This window comes from Bos grunniens, chromosome 18, assembly GCF_055505025.1.
Source record: "Bos grunniens cultivar Pamir isolate PY7600 chromosome 18, Bosgru_T2T1.0, whole genome shotgun sequence".
Classification (NCBI taxonomy): Eukaryota; Metazoa; Chordata; class Mammalia; order Artiodactyla; family Bovidae; genus Bos; species Bos grunniens.
In genome coordinates this window covers 60363812-60385222 of record NC_141182.1, presented here as the reverse complement: position 1 = coordinate 60385222, position 21411 = coordinate 60363812, and the positions used below count along the sequence as shown (strand labels likewise).

The following is a 21411-nucleotide window of genomic DNA, read 5'->3' as shown; positions in this document are numbered from 1 at the left end:
TGATGGAAGACATTGCTGTTGTCAAAGGGATGTCAGAATCAAGCCTGTTGAAAATCGGCTTGGTTTAAACTTTCAGGATGAACTCCACATAATAAGAAGTGAAGGGGAAATGTATGGATTTGATGACCCTGACAAGAAAATCAACAGTAGTGTCCCATTTTCATCACTTCATATAATTTCTCCTAAAGTTCAAACCAGTATTTCTAACACTCACGAAAATGACTTTACGCATTCCTCAGTCCTGACACAGGACCAGAAAGCACACAGCAAAAGACCTTACAAATGTAGCAAGTGTAACAAAACCTTTCTCCATAGCTCAAACCTTGTCAGACATCAGACAGTCCACACAGGAGAGAAAATATTTAAATGTGATTTATATGACAAAGTCTTTAGTTGAAATTCAAGACTTGTAAATCATTGGAGAATTCACAGTGGAGAGAAACCTTACAAATGGAATGAATGTGGAAAAACCTTTAATCACTACTCAAACCTCACTAGACATCAGAAAATTCATACAGGAAAGAAGTTCTGTGTATGTGATTTCTGCAACAAAGTCTTCAGTAATAATTCAAGCCTTGAAAAAAAAAAATAATTCAAGCCTTGCAACTCATCAGAGGGTTCATACTGGGGAGAAACCTTATAGATGTAGTGAGTGTGGCAAAGCTTTTAGTCTATATGCAACCCTTGCATTGCATCATAGAGTTCATACTGGAGAGAAACCAGTGTAATGAGTGTGGAAAAACCTTTAGTCACCACTAACCTCATCAGACATCAGAAAATTCATACCGGAAAGAAGTTATATGAATGTGATATGTGTAGCAAGGTCTTCAGTCGAAATAAAAACCTTGCGATTTATCGGAAGGTTCATACTGGAGAGGAACCCTATAAATATAATGAGTGTGACAGGAGGTTTGGTAAAAATTCACATCTTGCAAGTCATCAGAGAACTCATATTGGAGAGAAACCTTACAAATGTAATGAGCGTGGCAAAGTTTTCACTATACGTGCAACTCTTGGAAGGCATCAGAGAGTTCATACTGCAAAGAAACCTAACAAATATAATGAATGTGGCCAGGTCTTTACTCAGAAATCAAGCCTTACACGTCATCAGCAAATTCATTCTGGAATGAAACCTTTCAAATGTAGTGATTGTGGCAAAGCCTTCCGTCAAAATTCACACCTTACAGGTCACTGGAGAGTATATTTTGTAAAGAAACCTTTCAACTACATTGAGTGTGCAAAATCCTTTACTCAGGTCTCAGCCCTTACTCAGTTCAGTTCAGTTCAGTCACTCAGTCGTGTCCGACTCTTTGCGACCCCATGAATCGCAGCACACCAGGCCTCCCTGTCCATCACCAACTTCTGGAGTTCACTCAGACTCACGTCCATCAAGTCAGTGATGCCATCCAGCCATCTCATCCTCTGTCGTCCCCTTCTCCTCCTGCCCCCAATCCCTCCCAGCATCAGAGTCTTTTCCAATGAGTCAACTCTTCACATGAGGTACGCCCACATTTAAAACTGACTACTGCAGATTTGAAGCCTTTGATTGCTTAAAAAAGCAATCCTAATCCCAGTTCTAAAAAAAAGTTGACTACTGAGGCAGAGTCGGCTCTTGTTAAAATAGATGAGGCTTTAAATGATTAGTTAATTAGGATTAATATTACCAGAGGATGGGATTTAATTATTCTCGCCATAGAACATACACCACAGGATACTTGTGGCAAAAAGGCCCATTGGAATGGCTCCATCTACCAGTGACCCCAAGAAAAATAGTTTTATCTTATTTCAGCTTGGTGACACAATTAATTATAAAAGGTAGAAAAAAAAATGTGGAACTTTTTGGAAAAGAAGTAACAAATATAGTGATTCCATTCAATAAAGATCAATTGCAATTTCTTTTACAAAATAGTGATGATTGGCAAGTTGCCCTGATAGATTTCCAGGGTCAAATTTTGTTTCATTTGCCCTCAAGCCCCCTTTTGCTTTTTTTTTGAAAACACATCCAGTGATTTTTCCAAAGAAATTTTCTATTCAACCTTTGGAAGGGGCAATTTTAGTTTTCACAGATGATTCCTCTAATGGTAAAGCAGTCACAATTATTGATAAAATATCCCATGTTCAGGTACCTTAAGAGACATCTGCCCAAAGGGCTGAGTTACGAGCAGTTATTTGGGCTTTTCAACATTTAAGAGACCACACCTTCAATCTTTTGACTGACTCCTGATATATTGTAGGGTTGTTTCCTCATATAGAGACTGCTAATATTCCTGGAAAATAAAACTACAATCTTCTCCTTGTTATCTGATATACAGAAAGAGATTAAACACAGAGATAAGAAATATTTTGTCAGACATATTAGAGCCCATTCCGGCTTGCCCAGCCCTTTTTTACATGAAGGAAATGCTTTGGCGGATACATTAACTAAAGTAATTGCTTTAAACTTACATGAAAAAATTGACAAGGCCAAAAATTCTCACAAAATTCACCATCAAAATGCAGCTGGTTTAAGGTATGAATTTCATATCCCTAGGGAAGCAGCTAGACAAATACTTATGTCCAAATTGCCCAATATTTAATCCATCTCCACCATTAGGAGTTAATCCCCGAGGCCTTAGGCCTAATGCTCTCTGGCAAATGGACGTAATTCATATCCCGGCCTTTGGAAAAACTGTCCTTTGTACATGTTACCGTGGATACCTTTTCTCATGTTATTACAGGCTCTGCTAGATCAGGTGAAACAGCAAGAGATGTAATTCAGCACTTGTTTCAATGTTTTTCCCAAATAGGACTCCCCGAACAAATAAAAACAGATAACGCCCCGGCTTATACTTCTGTTGCTTTTAAGAAATTTTGTCAACAATTTTCCATAGTACATTCAACAGGAATACCTTATCCCGAAAGTCAAGCCATAGTGGAAAGGGCACACCAAACTTTAAAAAATCAAATAGCTAAATTAAAGCAGGAAGAATTTAAGTATTCCTCTCCACATCATGTTTTACACCATGCTTTGTTTGTAATTAATCATTTAAATGTAGACACACAGGGGCAGACTACAATGATGAGACACTAGATTCCTAAATGGGCTACAACTCGGCCCCTGGTCAAGTGAAAAGACCTCCTTACCAGAGAGTGAAAAGGGCCAGATGTATCGCTAACTTGTGCGAGAGGGTATGCTTGTGTGTTTCTACAGGATTCCACTTCTGTCTGGATTCCTGACAGACTGATTGGACATGTCCAGCCCCATGAGACCTCCAGGATCACAAAGACCCCCGAGGTCACTGAGATCGCTGGGGCCCTGGAGTCTGGGACCGAAAAAAGATGGGGAGACCAAAAGCTCGTTGAGTCCAGGCCTGAAGGAGCCAGGGAAAAGCCAAAGGGCGAGCGACTCTTCATCTGAGGCTTCACTGCTAGTACATCGCTTCCCGCACCTAACGCTTCAAGAGAGACATGCTGATCGACTTCAACCGTATTCTGCTCCACCTCGTCACCGTCATCATACTCAAACAACTACCTCCAACACGGTACCAACTTGGGGACAGCTAAAACATCTCGCTCAGCGGGCTGAAGAATTAATAGAAAGGGGAGATATGAGGCTGCGCTTATAGTAATGTTTGCGGCTATGCTTGCTGTGTTGGATGCTTGCTGTGATTGGATGAATGAGCCAATCAACAGGCTGAAGAGAAGGTGGATTAAAACACAATTTGTGTTTTTGTTAATGATACTCTTCTTTTGGGCGGGGCTTCCATCTATCCTAATGTTAAATCAGTGGTCAGCACTTCCTTCAGTTTTTCAGGCGTGTCCGTTTATCCACTTATTTGCTTTGCCATACCTTCCTCTTGACAAGGATGAGCTCTGGTTTTGAATGGATTCATCAGCACTTCCTTGAAAGGCAGGAATCACTTTCTTGATTCTTCGAGAAGAGACGGCAAGAGAGACTTTTGGTCTTTACAGCTGCTGATGCCGAGGACACAAGAAAGACTATTTGATGCCCTAAAAAAGGCAGCCCCTCATTTAAAGGACTATCTGAGCTGTGCACTCCCCATTCTGGACTCTGATGAACAAGGACTGCAGGCCTAGGAAAGCATAAGCAGAATTTCTGGCTTTCCTTGTTGGAAAGAATGCATGTACGGCATAAAGTTACTATTCCCATTGCTACCACCAGACATTTTCTGATCAAATGGGGGTGCCCCTATCTTTCAAATCAACGATGGGGCTTGATTTATGTAGAACCTTATAGGTCCACATGGAATAATTCATTTCTCCCTATGCCTTTAGTAATTACTAGGTGGCATGCTGATGGATGGGTTCTTCCTTTAGTGAGCTTCGATGGAACGGGTCCCATGCAGCCTGACTTATGGAAAGCATTGGCTGCTATCACACCTGTGAATTTACATAGATCTTTAAAAGAACAAAGATGCATTTTATGAGCCTGCGTACATTCTCCCTATGCCTTTTTGTTGGCCAGAAATCAGAGTGATTTGGAAGTTTCTAAAGGGAAAACTGTTTACAATGTTATATGTGTGAATTGTTTTATATCAAATTGTGTTGATGGAAATGATTATAATAATTATAAGGCTGTGATGATCGTAAAGCAACCACTATATTTGATGGTTCCTGTAAAATTAGAGGGACAATGGTTTGATGATTATGCATTGAAAGTTTTATATGAATTTAATGGCTTAATTTCTCGACCTAAGAGATTCATTGCAGCTCGGGTTGTGGGAATAACTGCCTTGATTGCCATAGTGCATCAGTCACGGTTTCTGCTGTTGCCCTGTCAAAAGAAGTACATACGGCCTTGTTTGTCAATCAGCTGTCCAAAAATGTCTCCATAGCTCTTACTATGCAGGAAATTATAGATAAGAAAATAGAAAATAGGGTCAATGCTTAAGAAGAAGCAGTTCTGTTTATGGGGCAAGAAATTACAAACTTAAAAATTAAATTATCTTTAAGGTGCCATGCTGAATTTAAATGGATGTGCATTACCCCTCTACAAGTGAATAAGTCTATGCGTTCTTGGGAATGCATTAAAAATCATATTTTAGGCATCTGGAATCACTCAGATTTTAGTATTGATATCTCTAAATTACATCAGGATATTCAGGATATGAAGCAGGTGGAGTCTGACTTTTCCTCTCAATGGCTTTCTAATTCCCTCTTTAAAAATCTGGAGGGGAATCTTTCCCATGTATCCTTTTCTACAATGATTAATGTGGCCATGTGCTTATGCCTGCTAGTTCTGATTTGTGTAATAGCCCCGTGCCTTTTCAGAATACTCAGCCGAAATATTTCTGCTCTATCTACTGAGTTTCATACCTATGCTCTAAAAAATAAAAAAGGGGGAGATGTTGGGAGTCGCGTTAGGCATTACTGACAAAATAGAGGCACAGCCTTAAACCCCCTCCCTTTGTTCTGTAGGCACGGACCCAGAATGAAGGAGTTAAGCTTTGTGATTCTGACTTGTTTTTCCCTTTCCTCGGCTGAGTTGACTGAAGAGAATATTAAGGTGCTTGTTGTTTTTGAGAGGAGCATGAGAAGGCATAAAGCCTTCTGCAGCTGTGCTCAAAGAATAATTCATAAAATTAATCACTGACATTTGTTCAAGTACTTTTACAAAAAAGTGTTCCAGAGTGAGCACACAGGCCACAGCTTGAGGCCATGGGAGGGATTGCTATCTGAAGCCCATTTGTGAGAAAAGTTTATGGCAAAGGAGTTTGCTGAATTTAGGGCTTATGAATAATTAAAATAGAAGCTAAAGATTTAAGGATTGCTGTAATGTTAGCATAGTCTACTATAGCTTATAGAAATTAGGGACTTTAGAGATATTAGGTAGAAGCCCTTTCTAAGAAATAGTGAGCTTAGGATACTAGGAGCAAACAGGATTTAGAAAGATAAGAATTAAACTGAGGAATGTGGTTTGCAGCCCAGACATTAGCATGAGTCACAGTGTATTCACAAGGACACATGAGAAAAAGTAGATAAGAGAATTGCTGAGGAAGGAGCTCTTTTTGAGGGGCAACAATGATTTTTGGAGAAAAATAAATCTGGGTCCATGGGAACTAAAAATATTAAACCTCTGACCTAATGCTTTTGTAAAAGTATAAAAGAGAATCATAAGCTTGAAATAAACAGCCAGTCCAAGTAAAATGAGAGGGTGCCTCAGTTTCTCTCGCCAACACCACTCACCCCTTCAGGTTGAATCCCTGGCTGCTGGAGCTGGACTCCAGCAAGTTCTAACTGTTGCTTCCTGACCTGCATACAGATTTCTCAAGAGGCAGGTCAGGTGGTCTGGTATTCCCATCTCTTTCAGAATTTTCCACAGTTTATAGTGATCCACACAGTCAAAGGCTTTGGCATAGTCAATAAAGCAGAAATAGATGTTTTTCTGGAACTCGCTTGCTTTTTCCATGATCCAGCAGATGTTGGCGATTTGATTTCTGATTCCCCTGCCTTTTCTAAAACCAGCTTGAACATCTGGAAGTTCATGTATTGCTGAAGCCTGGCTTGGAGAATTTTGAGCATTACTTTACTAGCATGTGAGATGAGTGCAATTGTGTGGTAGTTTGAGCATTCTTTGGCATTGCCTTTCTTTGGGATTGGAATGCAAACTGACCTTTTCCAGTCCTGTGGCCACTGCTGAGTTTTCCAAATGTGCTGGCATATTGAGTGCAGCACTTTCCTGAAAGCATCATCTTTCAGGATTTGAAAGAGCTCAACTGGAATTCCATCACCTCCACTAGCTTTGTTCATAGTGATGCTTTCTAAGGCCCACTTAACTTCACATTCCAGGATGTCTGGCTCTAGGTCAGTGATCACACCATTGTGATTATCTGGGTCATGAAGATCTTTTTTGTACATTTCTTCTGTGTATTCTTGCCACCTCTTCTTTATATCTTCTGCTTCTGTTAGGTCCATACCATTTCTGTCCTTTATGGAGCCCATCTTTGCATGAAATGTTCCCTTGGTATCTCTAATTTTCTAGAAGAAATCTCTAGTCTTTCCCATTCTGTTGTTTTCCTCTATTTCTTTGCATTGATCGCTGAAGAAGGCTTTCTTATTTCTCCTTGCTATTCTTTTGAACTCTGCATTCAGATGCTTATATGTTTCCTTTTCTGCTTTGCTTTTTGCTTCCCTTCTTTTCACAGCTATTGATAAGGCCTCCCCAGACAGCCATTTTGCATTTTTGCATTTCTTTTCCATGGGGATGGTCTTGATCCCTGTCTCCTGTACAATGTCTCGAACCTCATTCCATAGTTCATCAGGCACTCTATCTATCAGATCTAGGACCTTAAATCTATTTCTCACTTCCACTGTATAATCATAAGGGATTTGATTTAGGTCATACCTGAATGGTCTAGTGGTTTTCCCTACTTTCTTCAGTTTCAGTCTGAATTTGGCAATAAGGAGTTCATGGTCTGAGCCACAGTCAGCTCCTCGTCTTGTTTTTGTTGACTGTATAGAGCTTCTCCATCTTTGGCTGCAAAGAATATAATCAATCTGATTTCGGTGTTGACCATCTGGTGATGTCCATGTATAGAGTCTTCTCTCGTGTTGTTGGAAGAGGGTATTTGTTATGACCAGTGCATTTTCTTGGCAAAACTCTATTAGTCTTGGCCCTGCTTCATTCCGTATTCCAAGGCCAAATTTGCCTGTTACTCCAGGTGTTTCTTGACTTCCTACTTTTGCATTCCAGTCCCCTATAATGAAAAGGACATCTTTTTTGGGTGTTAGTTCTAAAAGGTCTTGTAGGTCTTTATAGAACCATTCAACTTCAGCTTCTTCAGCGTTACTGGTTGGGACATAGACTTGGATTACCGTGATATTGAATGTTTTGCCTTGGAAACGAACAGAGATCATTCTGTCGTTTTTGAGATTGCATCCAAGTACTGCATTTCGGACTCTTTTGTTGACCATGATGGCTACTCCATTTCTTCTGAGGGATTCCTGCGTGCAGTAGTAGATATAATGGTCATCTGAGTTAAATTCACCCATTCCAGTCCATTTTAGTTCGCTGATTCCTAGAATGTCGACATTCACTCTTGCCATCTCTTGTTTGACCACTTCCAATTTGCCTTGATTCATGGACCTGACATTCCAGGTTCCTATGCAATATTGCTCTTTACAGCATCGGACCTTGCTTCTATCACCAGTCACATCCACAGCTGGGTGTTCTTTTTGCTTTGGCTCCATCCCTTCATTCTTTCTGGAGTTATTTCTCCACTGATCTCCAGTAGCATATTGGGCACTTACTGATCTGGGGAGTTCCTCTTTTAGTATCTTATCATTTTGCCTTTTCATACTGTTCATGGGGTTCTCAAGAATACTGAAGTGATTTGCCATTCCCTTCTCCAGTGGACCACATTCTGTCAGATCTCTCCACCATGACCGGCCCATCTTGGGTTGCCCCACGGGCATGGCTTAGTTTCATTGAGTCAGACAAGGCTGTGGTCCTAGTGTGATTAGATTGACTAGTTTCCTGTGAGTATGGTTTCAGTGTGTCTGCCCTCTGATGCCCTCTTGCAACACCTACCTTCTTACTTGGGTTTCTCTTACCTTGGGTGTGGGGTATCTCTCCATGGCTGCTCCAGCAAAGCGCAGCCATTGCTCCTTACCTTGGACGAGGGGTATCTCCTCATTGCCGCACTTCCTGACCTTCAAGGTGGAATAGCTCCTCTAGGCCCTCCTGTGCCCACGCAGCCACCGCTCCTTGGATGTGGGGTTGGTCCACACAGCCGCTACCCCTGGCCTCGGGTGTGGAGTAGCTCCTCTTGGCTGCTGCCCCTGACCTCGGACGTGGGGTAGCTCCTCCCGGCTGCTGCCGTTGACCTCGGACGTGGGGTAGCTCCTCTCGGCCGCTGCCCCTGACCTCGGACGTGGGGTAGCTCCTCTCAGCCGCCGCCCCTGTCCTTGGACGTGGGATAGTTCCTCCCGGCTGCCGTCCCTGACCTCGGACTTGGGTAGCTCGTCTCGGCTGTTCCTGCGCCATCGCAGCCTGGCACTCTCAGCCATTGCCCCTGACCTCGGACGTGGGGTAACTCCTCTTGGCCGCCGCCCTTCGGGCATGGGGTCCTCCCGGCTTCTGCCCCTGACCTCGGATGTGGGGTAGCTCCTCTCGGCCGTGCTTAGTGCGCCGGTCGTAGCCACCCGCGCTTAGTGCGCATAAGAAAATCCAGACATGAGAGAAACCATATAAATATCATATATGTTGGAAAGTCTTCAGAATTAAAAATTTACACCTTACAGTTCTTTGGAGAATTGATACTGGAGAGAAACCATATAAGTATCTTTAAGTCTGGCAAAGCTTTTGTGCATTCAGTCTGACCATCATATAAGGAAGGAATGGAAAGAAACCTTACAAATGTCATAATGGAAGGAAACCTTACAAATGTTATGACCGTCTCAGTGTGTTTAGTCAAAGTTTATACCTCATGACCCACCCAATTACTCATACTGAAGAGAAACTTTATAAATGTAATGAAAGGTTTTCAGTGTGGCAAGTTTTTCAGTGTGCTTTCAAGCCTAACTCATGAGATGGTCCATACTGATGAGATACCTTGAGAATACAGTGATGTGGCAGTGCATTTAGCGTGTGTTCACATCTTAAAGTTCATGAGAAAATTCATACTGGATAGAAACCAGGTAGATGTACTTAGTGTAGTCAGGCCTTTAGAAAATAAATTTGTTCTGGAAAGAATCCTCACAAGTATCGTGAATGTGAGAAATGTATACTCAGGGCTCATATCTCACCAGAATTTAGGTAATAATCAGTGGACAGAACATGAAAGAAAGGAATAAATTTTGCAAATCTTTTAGGTTGTACCCTGAACTCAGGGTCACCAAATACCTCAAGCTTAAAAATTCAGTGGGGAGACTTAACCTGACAGTACAGTGGTTAAGACTCCATGGTTCCATTGTGAGGAAGTGGGAGGTAGAGCATGAGTTTGATCCCTTGTTGGGGAACTCAGATCCCACATGCCTCAGGGTGCAGCCAAGAAAGAAATTTTTTAAATTTAATTTTTAAAAATTCCAAAAATAAAATTGCAGTGAATATGGCAAAGTTTCAAATTATTGTTCCTTTGTCACTAGATATCAGAATCTTTATCCTGGAGAAAAACAATACAAATGTATGTGGCAGAGGTTTTACCCAAAGATCACAAATAAGGGGACATGCTGAAGTGTTTGCTCCCAAATTCTGTGGGTCTGGCAAAACCTTTACCTTTAGTTCAAATATTAGGCAATAGCAGAGATTCTGTCATGAAGAGAAGACACGTAAATGTAGACGAGGAGCTTTATCCAGGCCTCACAGTGCACTAAGCTTCAGAATACATGTTTCTGGGAGAAACTATACCAAATAATGTGTGTACTAATTCTTATAATTGAAGATCCCAACTGTGGAACATAGAGGTATTATGCTGGAGAAGACTCTTTCCAGTGTTGTGAATCTGTACAGATTTTCATCAAGTGCCCTCGCCTTTGGTGTAATGAGATAATTCATATAAGTCAAAGTATACAGACATTCTGAACATGGAACTGCTTTTAAGAAACAGTGCATTCTCAGCGAACATCTTAAGATTCATATTTGGGAAATATGCGATAAATTTGGGGAACTTTTTGAGCACTTCTTACAATAGACCACACATCAAATAATACATACTAGGAATAAATAACCCTAATAAATAAGGACAACTATAGTCCATATTAATCTGAGATATTACATACTACAGAATTATTACAAGTCACAGCATCTTAAAATTTAATGACATAATGTATACATGAGAGTAAGGACCTATGTGGAAATGGCCCATTATCTTCAGTGTGATGGTGGTTTAAGTTGTGTTTGACTCTTGCAACTCCATGGACTATAGCCTGCTGGACTCCTCTGTCCATGGAATTCTCCAGGCAAGAATACTGGAGTGGGTAGCCATTTCCTTCTCCATGGGATCTTTCTGACTCAGGAATCGAACCCAGGTTTCCTGCATTGCAGGCAGATTCTTTACCGACTGAGCTACAAGGGAGGCCCTATCTTCAGTGTATACATATTCATTTGTTTTGAGTTTTCTTGAAAAGGCTACTTCACAGTGTATGCCATTCAACATGAAGTTTGAAGTCTGTTGATCTTACACCTTCAATATAGACCTTTGAAGATGGTCCCTGGAGAGGAGTCAGTAAGATGAAGGGGCAGACTCCATTAGGTGTGGTTCCTTCAGCTTCATGTTACCTGGAAAAATGAGGACCCTGAATTATACAATAGTGTGTGAATTATGCTTAGCAGCAGATAATAATGTAAGACTAGGGCATGATTACTCATCATGCTCATTGCGTTCAGGGTGCCTTTCTGTAGATAGTTCACAGTGGGTTATGGGATAGAATCCTCCACCTACTGGCCTTGAACAGAGCACGCAGGACATTAAGGGACTGGGCTCTTCATGAGGGAAAGTCCCTGTCACTAGGGAATGATTATCTGGTAGAAATGATGCAGAGGAAAACTTCGTCACTTTTTCCATTGGATGGTTATAACTGTTGTATATATGTATGTTTAATGTGTTATTTTTGGAAATTGAACAGAGCAGTTATCTTCAGAGGAAAATATATTCATATGCATTAGAATATTGCATATATGAGTATGATTCACATTTAACTGCTGCAGTTACATTTGCTGCTATTTTATTTGAAGTGTTTCATACATCTCCTATTGTAATTAATTTAGTTATTTTGTCAACCCTAGATGAATCTTGTTCCTTCCACCAACACTTTTTTTTTCCTGTCTCTAACTTTACAAGTAGAGAAGCTAGCAATGTGCCATTAGATTCTCAGGATTGAAAGAATCTGTAATAATTTCTTTCAAATATGGAATCAAACAGGATACCATTTGAGGATTAAATACTCAATTTGTACTTGATTATTCTTTCCACTCTCTGTTCCAGACTATTCACATGGGCATAATGAAAACATCATAACTGTATATTTCAGACTCTGACTTCTATTAATGTACAAAAATTTAACAGTAAATTTAAAAAATTGATTTTATTGAATGATTTATCAGTTTGGCAGCATCCCTTATAGTAAATTAAGAGATTCTCTAAGGAGCTGCATCCCGCTTCACCAAAAAAACGGTTGTACAGACTTTCTGCCTGTACCTCTTCAGAACAGTTCCTGGAAGCTGTCTCTCAGACCTTGTTCCCTTGGCTATAGTCCTCAGTCTGCCCGAAATGGAACAACTCAAGACTCTTGGTTTGTGTGTTTTTTTTAAGTCGACAGTATCATAAACAGAAAAATGTTTTTTCTTTTTTTTTAATTGAATCTATATGGGATGATGGATGCTTACTAACTCAGTAACTATTTCAATATATGAAAGAACATTATGCTGTACACCTAAATCTCATACAGTGATGTATGTCAAATTCATCTCAATAACACTGGGAGGAAACGTTTTCAAAAGCAAAACACTTTGGAGAAAAAAGAATGAACAGTGCAATTTAGAGCAGTTTTTTTTTTTTATTGTGTCTTACTCTCTTTAAAGCAATGGTTAGTGTCGGAAATTATCACACGGCTTAGTCCTTCACTCAGACTCCAGGATTAGTTCCTGAGTGCCTGGAACTGACAGTGTGTTTGTTGTCATTCAGCCTCATTCATCCTGACTGAATGAGGAATAGAAAGGAAAAACTGTTCTGTAGGGTAGAATTCTACCCAGGGAGCAATTTGTATTTCTCATTCTAGTTTTTATTATCGAGGCAAATCCAGTTTTTCATTCCTTGAACTGCCTAAGTTGATTCTACTTGCAGGAAAGTTCCACGAGCCAGCTAGCATCCCACAGCAACCACTTGGAGACCACTGTTCCCAACCATTGAATACAGCGCCTGAGTCTCAAGAGAGGGACCTGGGAGAAACCTGCTGGCAAATACAGCTTTTTATTAACGCCGTTTTAAACTTGTCAGGAGGAAACCTCCTACTTTCAGACACTAATACGAGGTGTTAAACCTGTTTCACACAGGACCTTAAAGTGAGCGTTTTCACGGTACTAGAAGGTCCCCTGCCCCGCCTCCAGGCGCTGCTGAATGGATCAGGGTTCATCGTGCCCCGCCCCTCCCGGTAGCGCCCCGCCCCTCCCGGTAGCGCTCCGCCCATGCGCTGCAACCGGAAGTTCCGCCTCTAACATCGTGAGTGAGCAGTTTCTAACCCGGAAACGTTCTCCGAGGGACGGTCGCACTGCAGAGCGTAAACTTCTGATTTCTAGGGTAACTCTGTGGTAGGCGGTCTCCCTTGTTCCACTGTCAGGGTCTCGGAGCTACTAAGGGCCTAAAATCCTAGCATCCAGCCCTCCCCCTCAAGCAGAGTCAGACGGCGCCAATACTTGTAGGGTATGTTTTCCATTGTGTTTGAATTCGCTCTGAGGCTGGTCCGTTCCCTTGACATCAGTCCAGGTAGACACCGCCTTTCTCTTCTTTTCCCGCCTAAGACTGTTTAGTGCCTCTTTCCCCGTCTCTCAAGTAAAGTCTTCTGGCGCGAAATGGATTCCCGCCGCCCCCTAGCTTCGCCCTCGCCCTCTCGGCACCCTGGAGGCCGCGCCGGCCGCCTGGCTCCCAGAGAGGCCGCGCCCTCTTCCCGGTCCTGGAATTCAGGAGAGTCCGCCCCGCTCCTGAGACCCCCTCCCTCCTAGCCCCTGTGTCCTCGTGTCTCCTCCGACCGGTCCTTCTGCCCTGCAGACCAACCTTCCCGTCAGCCCTTCCTCTCACCCCGCGTAGAGGGAGGTGACCTCGGCCAGCCCTGTAACACCCAATGTTCTTCGGTGCCAAATTTTACCCTATGGCAAATGGTCTCTTGCTGTAGGCGGGCATCTTACTCGCTCGCCATCCTTGTAAATTCGTGGGCCAGGCGATCAGGCGAAGCAGAGTCAGAGAGCCGGACAGAGAAATAGGAAAACTTAACGGCAACAGAATGAAGGAGATCGGAACATAGAAGATGGCTGCTGCTGCTGCTGCTGCTAAGTCGCTTCAGTCGTGTCCGACACTGTGCGACTCCATGGACAGCAGCCCACCAGGCTCCCCTGTCCTTGGGATTCTCCGGGCAAGAACACTGGAGTGGGTTGCCATTTCCTTCTCCAATGCATGAAAGTGAAAAGTGAAAGTGAAATAAAAGGAAAGTGACAGTAAAAGGAAAGCGATTACGCCTTGAAAGGAGCAGGTGAATCAAATAGAGAAATAAATAAAATCCTGGATCTCCAGGGGTTGGAGAGCACCAGAGGGAGGGGGGCCCTGGATCATCAATCAGTAGGGGACAGGTAACAGTGGTGAGGCCCTTCACACAAAGAGTCTGCAATAGAGTGAAAGGTGGGACAGTGGCCTTCAGAGCATCGTGGTCCTGGGAGAGGAACAGTACAAAGGGTGACAAGGAGAGCCGAGGAAGAGGGAGGGCAGGGAGGGAGCAGAGGTGGGGGACGAAAGAGGCAGAAATACTTAGAGATGTAGGGCAATCGAGAAGGCTGGGGGGAGAGCCTCAAGAGAGGGAACAGGTTGCAGTTTGCAGCCAAGGGCAGGAGAGGTGTGAAGGAAGAAATAGAGAGGAAGGCAGGAGCAGGGGAAAGAGGAGACCCCGAAGTAGAGGGAAAATAGGAAAACAGATAAAGAGAATGAAGTGGAAACACCTAGATGTGTAGGTAGGGGTGGGAACTGGATCCAGTTGAGTGCTGAGGGCTTTGGATGTGGCTGATTAGTTTCAGATGTAGCTTTTGTGGCTTTAGAATGTAGTAAATTCAAAAGTTGCTCAAATCATACAGATGAGAAGTGCAAAACCCATCTATAACGCCTGTACACATTTTGTGAATGTTTGTGTATTTTAGGTGCGCCAGGTGATTTCAATCTGTATCCCTCACTGAGCATCAGGACTCTTGTCTCCTCTGAGTGGTGCTCAGTCCAAGCTTCAGGTTTCATTGATTAGGCATTTTGCATACCCATGTTTTGTACCCTCTGACCAGAGATTCCCCTTCAGGTAGTTTGTGTTGGTCCACAGCTTGATAGTGTTTAAGGTGCCCTAGGTGATTGCAGTCTGGATCCCTCGCTGAGCATCAGGACTCTTGAGTCCTCCCTTTCCTGAGGGCTGAGATGGGCTGAGATCTGGGTTGAGGAGGCAGGTGCTCTGCCCTGAGTGGGGATGGACCAGGGCCTGGAGTGTGACCTGAAGGGGATCGTGGGGTCAGCTGAGGTGCCCCCTGCTGCTGTGTACATGAGGCCTCAACCAGGAGGGGAGTGTGATCCGAGGGAAAGTGTGAGAAAGTGCCTATATTGGACTCTGTGTGGGAGTTGACTGTCCTGAACCCCTCCTGAGACAGTGGCCATAGAGAACTGTCTGTTCCCCATGGTGAGGGCTTGTGTGGGGTTGTGGCACAGGAAAGGGGTGTGTTGACTTTAAGCATTAAACAGCATGTTTTTATCTTTCATGATAGGCCTCTGAAGACTTGTGTTGCCTGAGGAAGAAGCCTTGAAGTTGAAGAAGGGGAAGGAAAAGGAGTCAGGAATGGCTCTTGCTCAGGTAAAGTCATATTCTCAGTTGATTCTCAGTCTGTCCTTCCTGAAATGCCCTTCTCTGGACTCGCTAATCTTCTCTGACTCTGGAGTATTCTGACTCCTGTACATACACACACACTCACCTGGGGCCTTCCCTCAGGGCCTGTCGTCTCCACTTAGATCCCATCTCCCCATGACCCGGTAACCTGGCCCTTGTGAGGAGGCTCCCCTGGGCACCATCCTGGGTAGGGTTTCACATGCATGGGTTGGAGACGGGGTCTTGGTGCTGTTGGGCAGCAGGGATTGCTTAGGGCCCATCTGGATGTGCTGTCTGCTCTCTGTCAACCAGGGTAAAGAAGCTGCATGTGGAAGTCAGGTATTATATGCAGAACATCTGGTAAAATCTGGAATTCAGTTCAATAAGGGGAGATTTGTTCTGATTTTTTTCTAATGCCACTGAATGTAAATGAATGAGTCACTTTCTTCAAAATCTTAATGATTGAGAGTGGAATGACAATTCAGAAACAGACTTCAGTGATAGTGGGTGCTTTATTGCATTATTGAATTTACTCTATGAAAACAACTTAAATAGTTGGAAATTCTTTAAATCATTTTTATCACCTCCATCACTCAGAAGTTGTGTTTCTATTCCGTGAGTTGTATTGGGTGACACACTGAAGTTTTTATCTTTGATAAAAATAGGTTTTATCTTTGATAAAAGCAGGTAAGGTTTCAGCTTCATTCTTTTGCTAGAAGGTACCTACATTCTCAGCACCATTCATTATTATTTTTTTTAAATTTTCTTTTAACAACAAAAACATTTTGTATTGGGGGTATAGCCGACTAACAGTGTTGTGATAGTTTCAGGTAAACAGTGAAGGGACTCAGCCATAAATGTTCATTTATCCATTCCCCCTCCAAACCCCACTCCCATCCAGGCTGGCACATAACATTGAGCAGAGTTTCATGTGCTATACAATAGGTTCCCATTGGTTATCCACTCTAAACATAGCAGTGTGTACATGACCTTCCTAAGGTCCCCAACCATCCCTTCCCCTTGGCAATCATGAGTTCATTTTCTAAGTCTGTGAGTCTCTTTCTGTTTTGCAAGTATGTTCATTTGTATCATTTCTTTTTAGATTCCACATATAAAGGATGTCATATGATATTTCTCCTTCTCCCTCTGACTCTTTCAGTCAGTATGACACTCTCTGGGTCTGTCCATGTTGCTGCAAATGGCCTTGTTTCATTCTTTTTAATGGCTGAGTAATATTCCATTGTGTATTTGTACCACATCTTTATCTGTTCCTCTGTCGATGCATATTTAGGTTGTTTCCACATCTTGGCCATCGTAAATAGTGCTGTAATGAACATTGCGGTGCATGTATGTTTTCAGGTCATGTTTTTCTCTGGATATATGCCCAGGAGTGGGATTGCAGGGTCATATGGTAGCTCTGTTTTTAGTTTTTTAAGAACTCCATACTGAAGCAATTTTAAATTCCCACCCACAGTGCAGGAGGGTTCCCTTTTCTCCACACCCTCTCCAGGATTTGTTGTTTGTCGATTTTTTTGACCAGTGTGAGGTGATATCTCATTGTAGTTTTGATTTGCATTTCTCTTGTACCTAGCGATTTTGAACATCTTTTCATATGCCTATTGGCCATCTATCTGTGCTCTTTAGAGAAAAAATATCTATTCAGGTCTTCTGCCACCCATTTTTTGAGTGGGTTACTTGTTTTGATGCTATTAAGTGTCATAAGCTGTTGTAAATTTTGGAGACTAATTCCTTATCAGTCACATCATTTGCAAATATTTTCTCCCAATCTGTGGGTTGTCTTTTTGTTTTGTTTATTGTTTCCTATGCCGTCAGCACCATTCATTATTGAGACAGACCTTCCTTCTTTGTGTAGTCTTGGCATCAATGTCAATACGTTTTTCATATTTATCAAGAATTATTTCTGGTATTCTTTTTTTTTTCCTTTTTTCTGCTGCACCTCTTAGCTTGCAAGATCTTTGTTCCTTGACCAGGGACTGAATCCAGGCCCTCAACACCGAGAACGGGGAGTTCTAACCACTGGGCCGCCATAATATTTCCTATTTCTGGTACTCTAATCTGCTTCATTGGCTGATGTATCTTTGATTATGCCAATACCACATCATCTTGATTACTTTGTAATATGTCTTGAAATCTCACAACGATGGCCTCCATCTTCTTTTTCAAGAGTATTTTGGCCTTTTGGGGTCCCTTGAGATTCCCTGGTGGCTCAGATGGTAAAGCGTCTGCCTACAGTGCGGGAGACCTGGGTTTGATCCCTGGGTCAGGAAGATCCTCTGGAGAAGGAAATGGCAACCCACTCCAGTACTCATGCCTGGAAAATCCCATGGACAAAGGAGCGTAGGAGGCTACAGTCCATGGGGTCGCAAAGAGTTGGACATGACTGAACGACTTCACTTCACTTCACTTGAGATTCCCTATGAACTTTAGCATGATTTTTGTTTTCTATTACTGCAAAAATTGCCATTGAAATTTTGATATAGATTCCACTGAATCTCTAGAACACTTTGGTAATGTGATCATTTTAAGAATATTACATCTTCGAATCCATGAGTATGGCTGTCTTTTTATTTATTTCTATTTCCATGGACTTCTTTCAGAATGTTTACTAGTTTTCAATGTACAAGTCTTTCACCTTCTTGATTCATTTGTTCCAAAGTATTCTACTCCTTTTGATGCTATAGTAAATAGGAAGTTAAAGTGAAGTGAAAGTTGCTTAGTTGTGTCTGACTCTTTGCGACCCCATGGACTATACAGTCCATGGAATTCTCCAGGCCAGAATACTGGAGTGGGTAGCCTTTCCCTTCTCCAGGAGATCTTCCCAACCCAGGGATCGAATCCAGGTCTCCCTCATTGCAGGCAGATTCTTTACCAGCTGAGCCACAAGGGAAGCCCAAGAACACTGGAGTGGGTAGCCTGTCCCTTCTCCAGCAGATCTTCTGGACCCAGGAATCAAACCGGGGTCTTCTGCATTGCAGGCAGATTCTTTACCAACTGAGCTATCAGGGAAGCCCATAGTAAATAGGATTGTTCTCTAATTTTCTGTTGGCATTGTTCATTGTGTATAGAAACACAATTGATTTTTGTGTGCTTTTTTTTTTTTTGGCTGCAACTTTTCTAAAGTTGTTTTAAGGTAGTAGTTTTATCTTGGAATCTTTTTGGTTTCTACATGTAAACCCTTGTCACCTACAAAAACAGGTAATTTTACTCTTGACTTTGTACAGGGATAACTGAATTTTTTCTTGTCTAATGTCTCTGGCGGAGATGTTCATTAGTGTCTTGAACAGTAGTGTCAAGCTGCCTCTTTCTACTACTTGTAAGCTTTTAGCAATGTGGACTTCCCCTTTAGTACAGCTCTGAGTGCATATCATAAATTTTGGTATGTTGTGTTTTTATTTTCATTCAGATGCTATACAACACTTCAGTCTAGACCACCCATGGCTGGCTTTTATTTGTGTGTATTTCATGTATTGTCTACAAGTATGAAAAATCCACATTGATTGGAGGACATTATAATTAAGTGAAAAAGTATGAGGAATTAAAATTAGAGACACACAATTTGCTCCAAATCCCTTCGCATAGATCTGTCAGAATACATACTGCAACTGAATTGATTCCTTATCCCTCTCTCCTCTTCTCATTTTCCATGAGAATAAGAACTCTCCTCAGAGCCCTTTGGTGAAATATATTTTCATTTCAGGGATCGTTGACATTCGCTGATGTGTACATAGAGTTCTCTCAGGAGGAGTGGGAATGCCTGGACCCTGCTCAGAGGACTTTGTACAGGGATGTGATGTTGGAGACCTATAGGAACCTGCTCTCTGTGAGTGAGGATCACTTCCCTTTGAAGTGGGGAACTGCTCTAGGGTATCTCTGCCTTTCCCCTCTTTGCCTCCTGGGAACCCCTGCCTTGCTTGACTGACTCAAAGCCCTGTTGGCTCAGACATGAAAAGCTTCAGGATGTGGCATCAGGAACTTCAACCTAACTTCCTCAAAAAATCTACGCACTTCGTGATACAGTTATTTCAGAACTCACTCTATTTAGAGCTCAGTGACAAACTTTAACAGTCCCAGTGTCATGTTTTCTACTCATGTGCGTTTTGAGTTAGCCATTCTAGAAAGTAAGCTACGTTTCTGCATTGTATACTGTTCCCTGTGTATTCTGAAGGAGGCCAGCAGAAGGTAAGTTTCTGAAATGTTTTCCTTGACCCCTCCGTTGTGTCCTCAGTCCTTAGCAAGATAAAGAATGATGATTCTGGAAAAGCCACAGCAAATCACATTTCTTTCTTCTTATGTGTAGAAATTTCTGTAGAAATGTGTAGATTTCTGTAGAAATCATATTGTAGCAAGAGGCAGAGCACGGGGCTGTGGGGACTGACATGAAATCATAGATAAATTTACCATCAGATTAAATGCTATATAGATAAATCCACAACCACCATCAGTGAGCATACATGAAATTATAGTAGTGGTTGTCAGGGGTTATGGTGGTGTTCAGGACATGTAGCTTCCTTGCACAGTCTCTGTCCAGTTTTCAGAATCATTCCTCCTTGTCTTTGCCGGTGGGTTGGTCTTGATCCAGGAGACATGCATGTTTGAGATGTGAGCATTTACTCATTTTTCCCCTTATAGACTCTCTTGCTTCAGCAAAGTACTTATCTGATGCCTTCTTGCTACTGGAACTGTTGGCTGGGAGGGAGATAGCCTGTCTCTGAGATACGTTTTGTGATTCTGATATACCATCTCCTGAAAATGTAATATCAGTTCAACTCTAGTGCAGTGACAGTGCACACTTGGTGCGCTGAGAATGGTTTTGAAAAACTTTGTTCCCAGTTGCCACTTTCCACAGTTACGAGTTCATAATGATCATCTCCAGTGGATAGTAGAGACTCTTAGTTTTCTATGAACTCTGAAGGTAGTAGGGGGTGTACATGGAGGAAACAGAAAATGTGAAGGTCCCACACTTGCTGGTTAGTGATGTTGAAAATATTTTCTTTTTCCTACTTTTACTCTATATTCCAGCTTTAGTGAAAAGTCTTTCTCATTTTGCCCATTTGCTAATTCTTTTTTTTTTTTTTTTGCCTTTGTGGTTCTAGAATTCTTTATGCACCCATAGCCATGGGTTCCCCTAATTTCTCAGTCTCCTCCCATCAAGGCAAGGCCTTAATGAAGATGAGTTTAGCCAAAGAAGGTGTGAGTGGAATTAATGAATTTCTCATTTGAATGACCACATCCCTGTTTCTTATAAATGACAATATCACACCCAGCAATGTTGCTTTTACCGGTATACCCAAGAGATTTGAAAACATTTATCCGTATAAACATCTTGTACAAAATGTGCAATAGAAGATTTTTCTTATTCACCTAGTATGATAATCTCCAGGCTCATTCATAATAACCAAAACTTTTAAATTGGAGCTATTATTAGATGGGTGCATTGGTCAGACAGGACTGAGTGACTGAACTGAACTGAACTGTGTAAGTAGAGAATGTTTCGCTTAATAACTTTTTGTTATTTTGATGACTGTCTTTTTGTATTGCACAATATAGCTGACATGAACTACTTGTTAATGTCATAAAATGCCTATATGTCTATCTAGTGATAGATTTCTAAGACGTATTTAGAAAAGTGTTTTGTTTTTTGCTTTTTTTTTTTTTAATTAGGCAATTCCCTGACAGTCCAGTGGACAGAATTCAGTAGTTTCACTGCAGCGAGCCTGGGTTTAATGCATGGTCAGGGAAATAAGATTTCCTAAGCACCATGGTCTAGGAAAAATATGTATTATGTATGTACGTGTATACGTATGTGTAGGGCTGTGTGTATGTTTGTGTGTGTGTGTGTTTTTTTAAGGAATG

General features: G+C 42.0%; 1 protein-coding gene across 2 annotated transcripts in view; it reads left to right on the top strand.

The window, feature by feature from the left end:
* The window catches only part of LOC147354495 (zinc finger protein 480-like), a 50135-nt gene that overhangs the window by 13709 nt on the left and 15015 nt on the right, over window positions 1-21411 (top strand). Inside the window, exon 4 of one of the 2 annotated variants that reach the window (XR_015146461.1) lies at window positions 15440-15525. Coding sequence is in view for 1 of the 2 variants with exons in the window: in XM_086354212.1 (XP_086210338.1) it covers window positions 3191-3397 (207 nt within the window). In the remaining variant the exon portion in view is untranslated. Of the gene's footprint in view, window positions 1-3190; window positions 6148-15439; window positions 15526-21411 lie in introns of those variants that run through there. The other variant, XM_086354212.1, reaches the window with a different exon arrangement.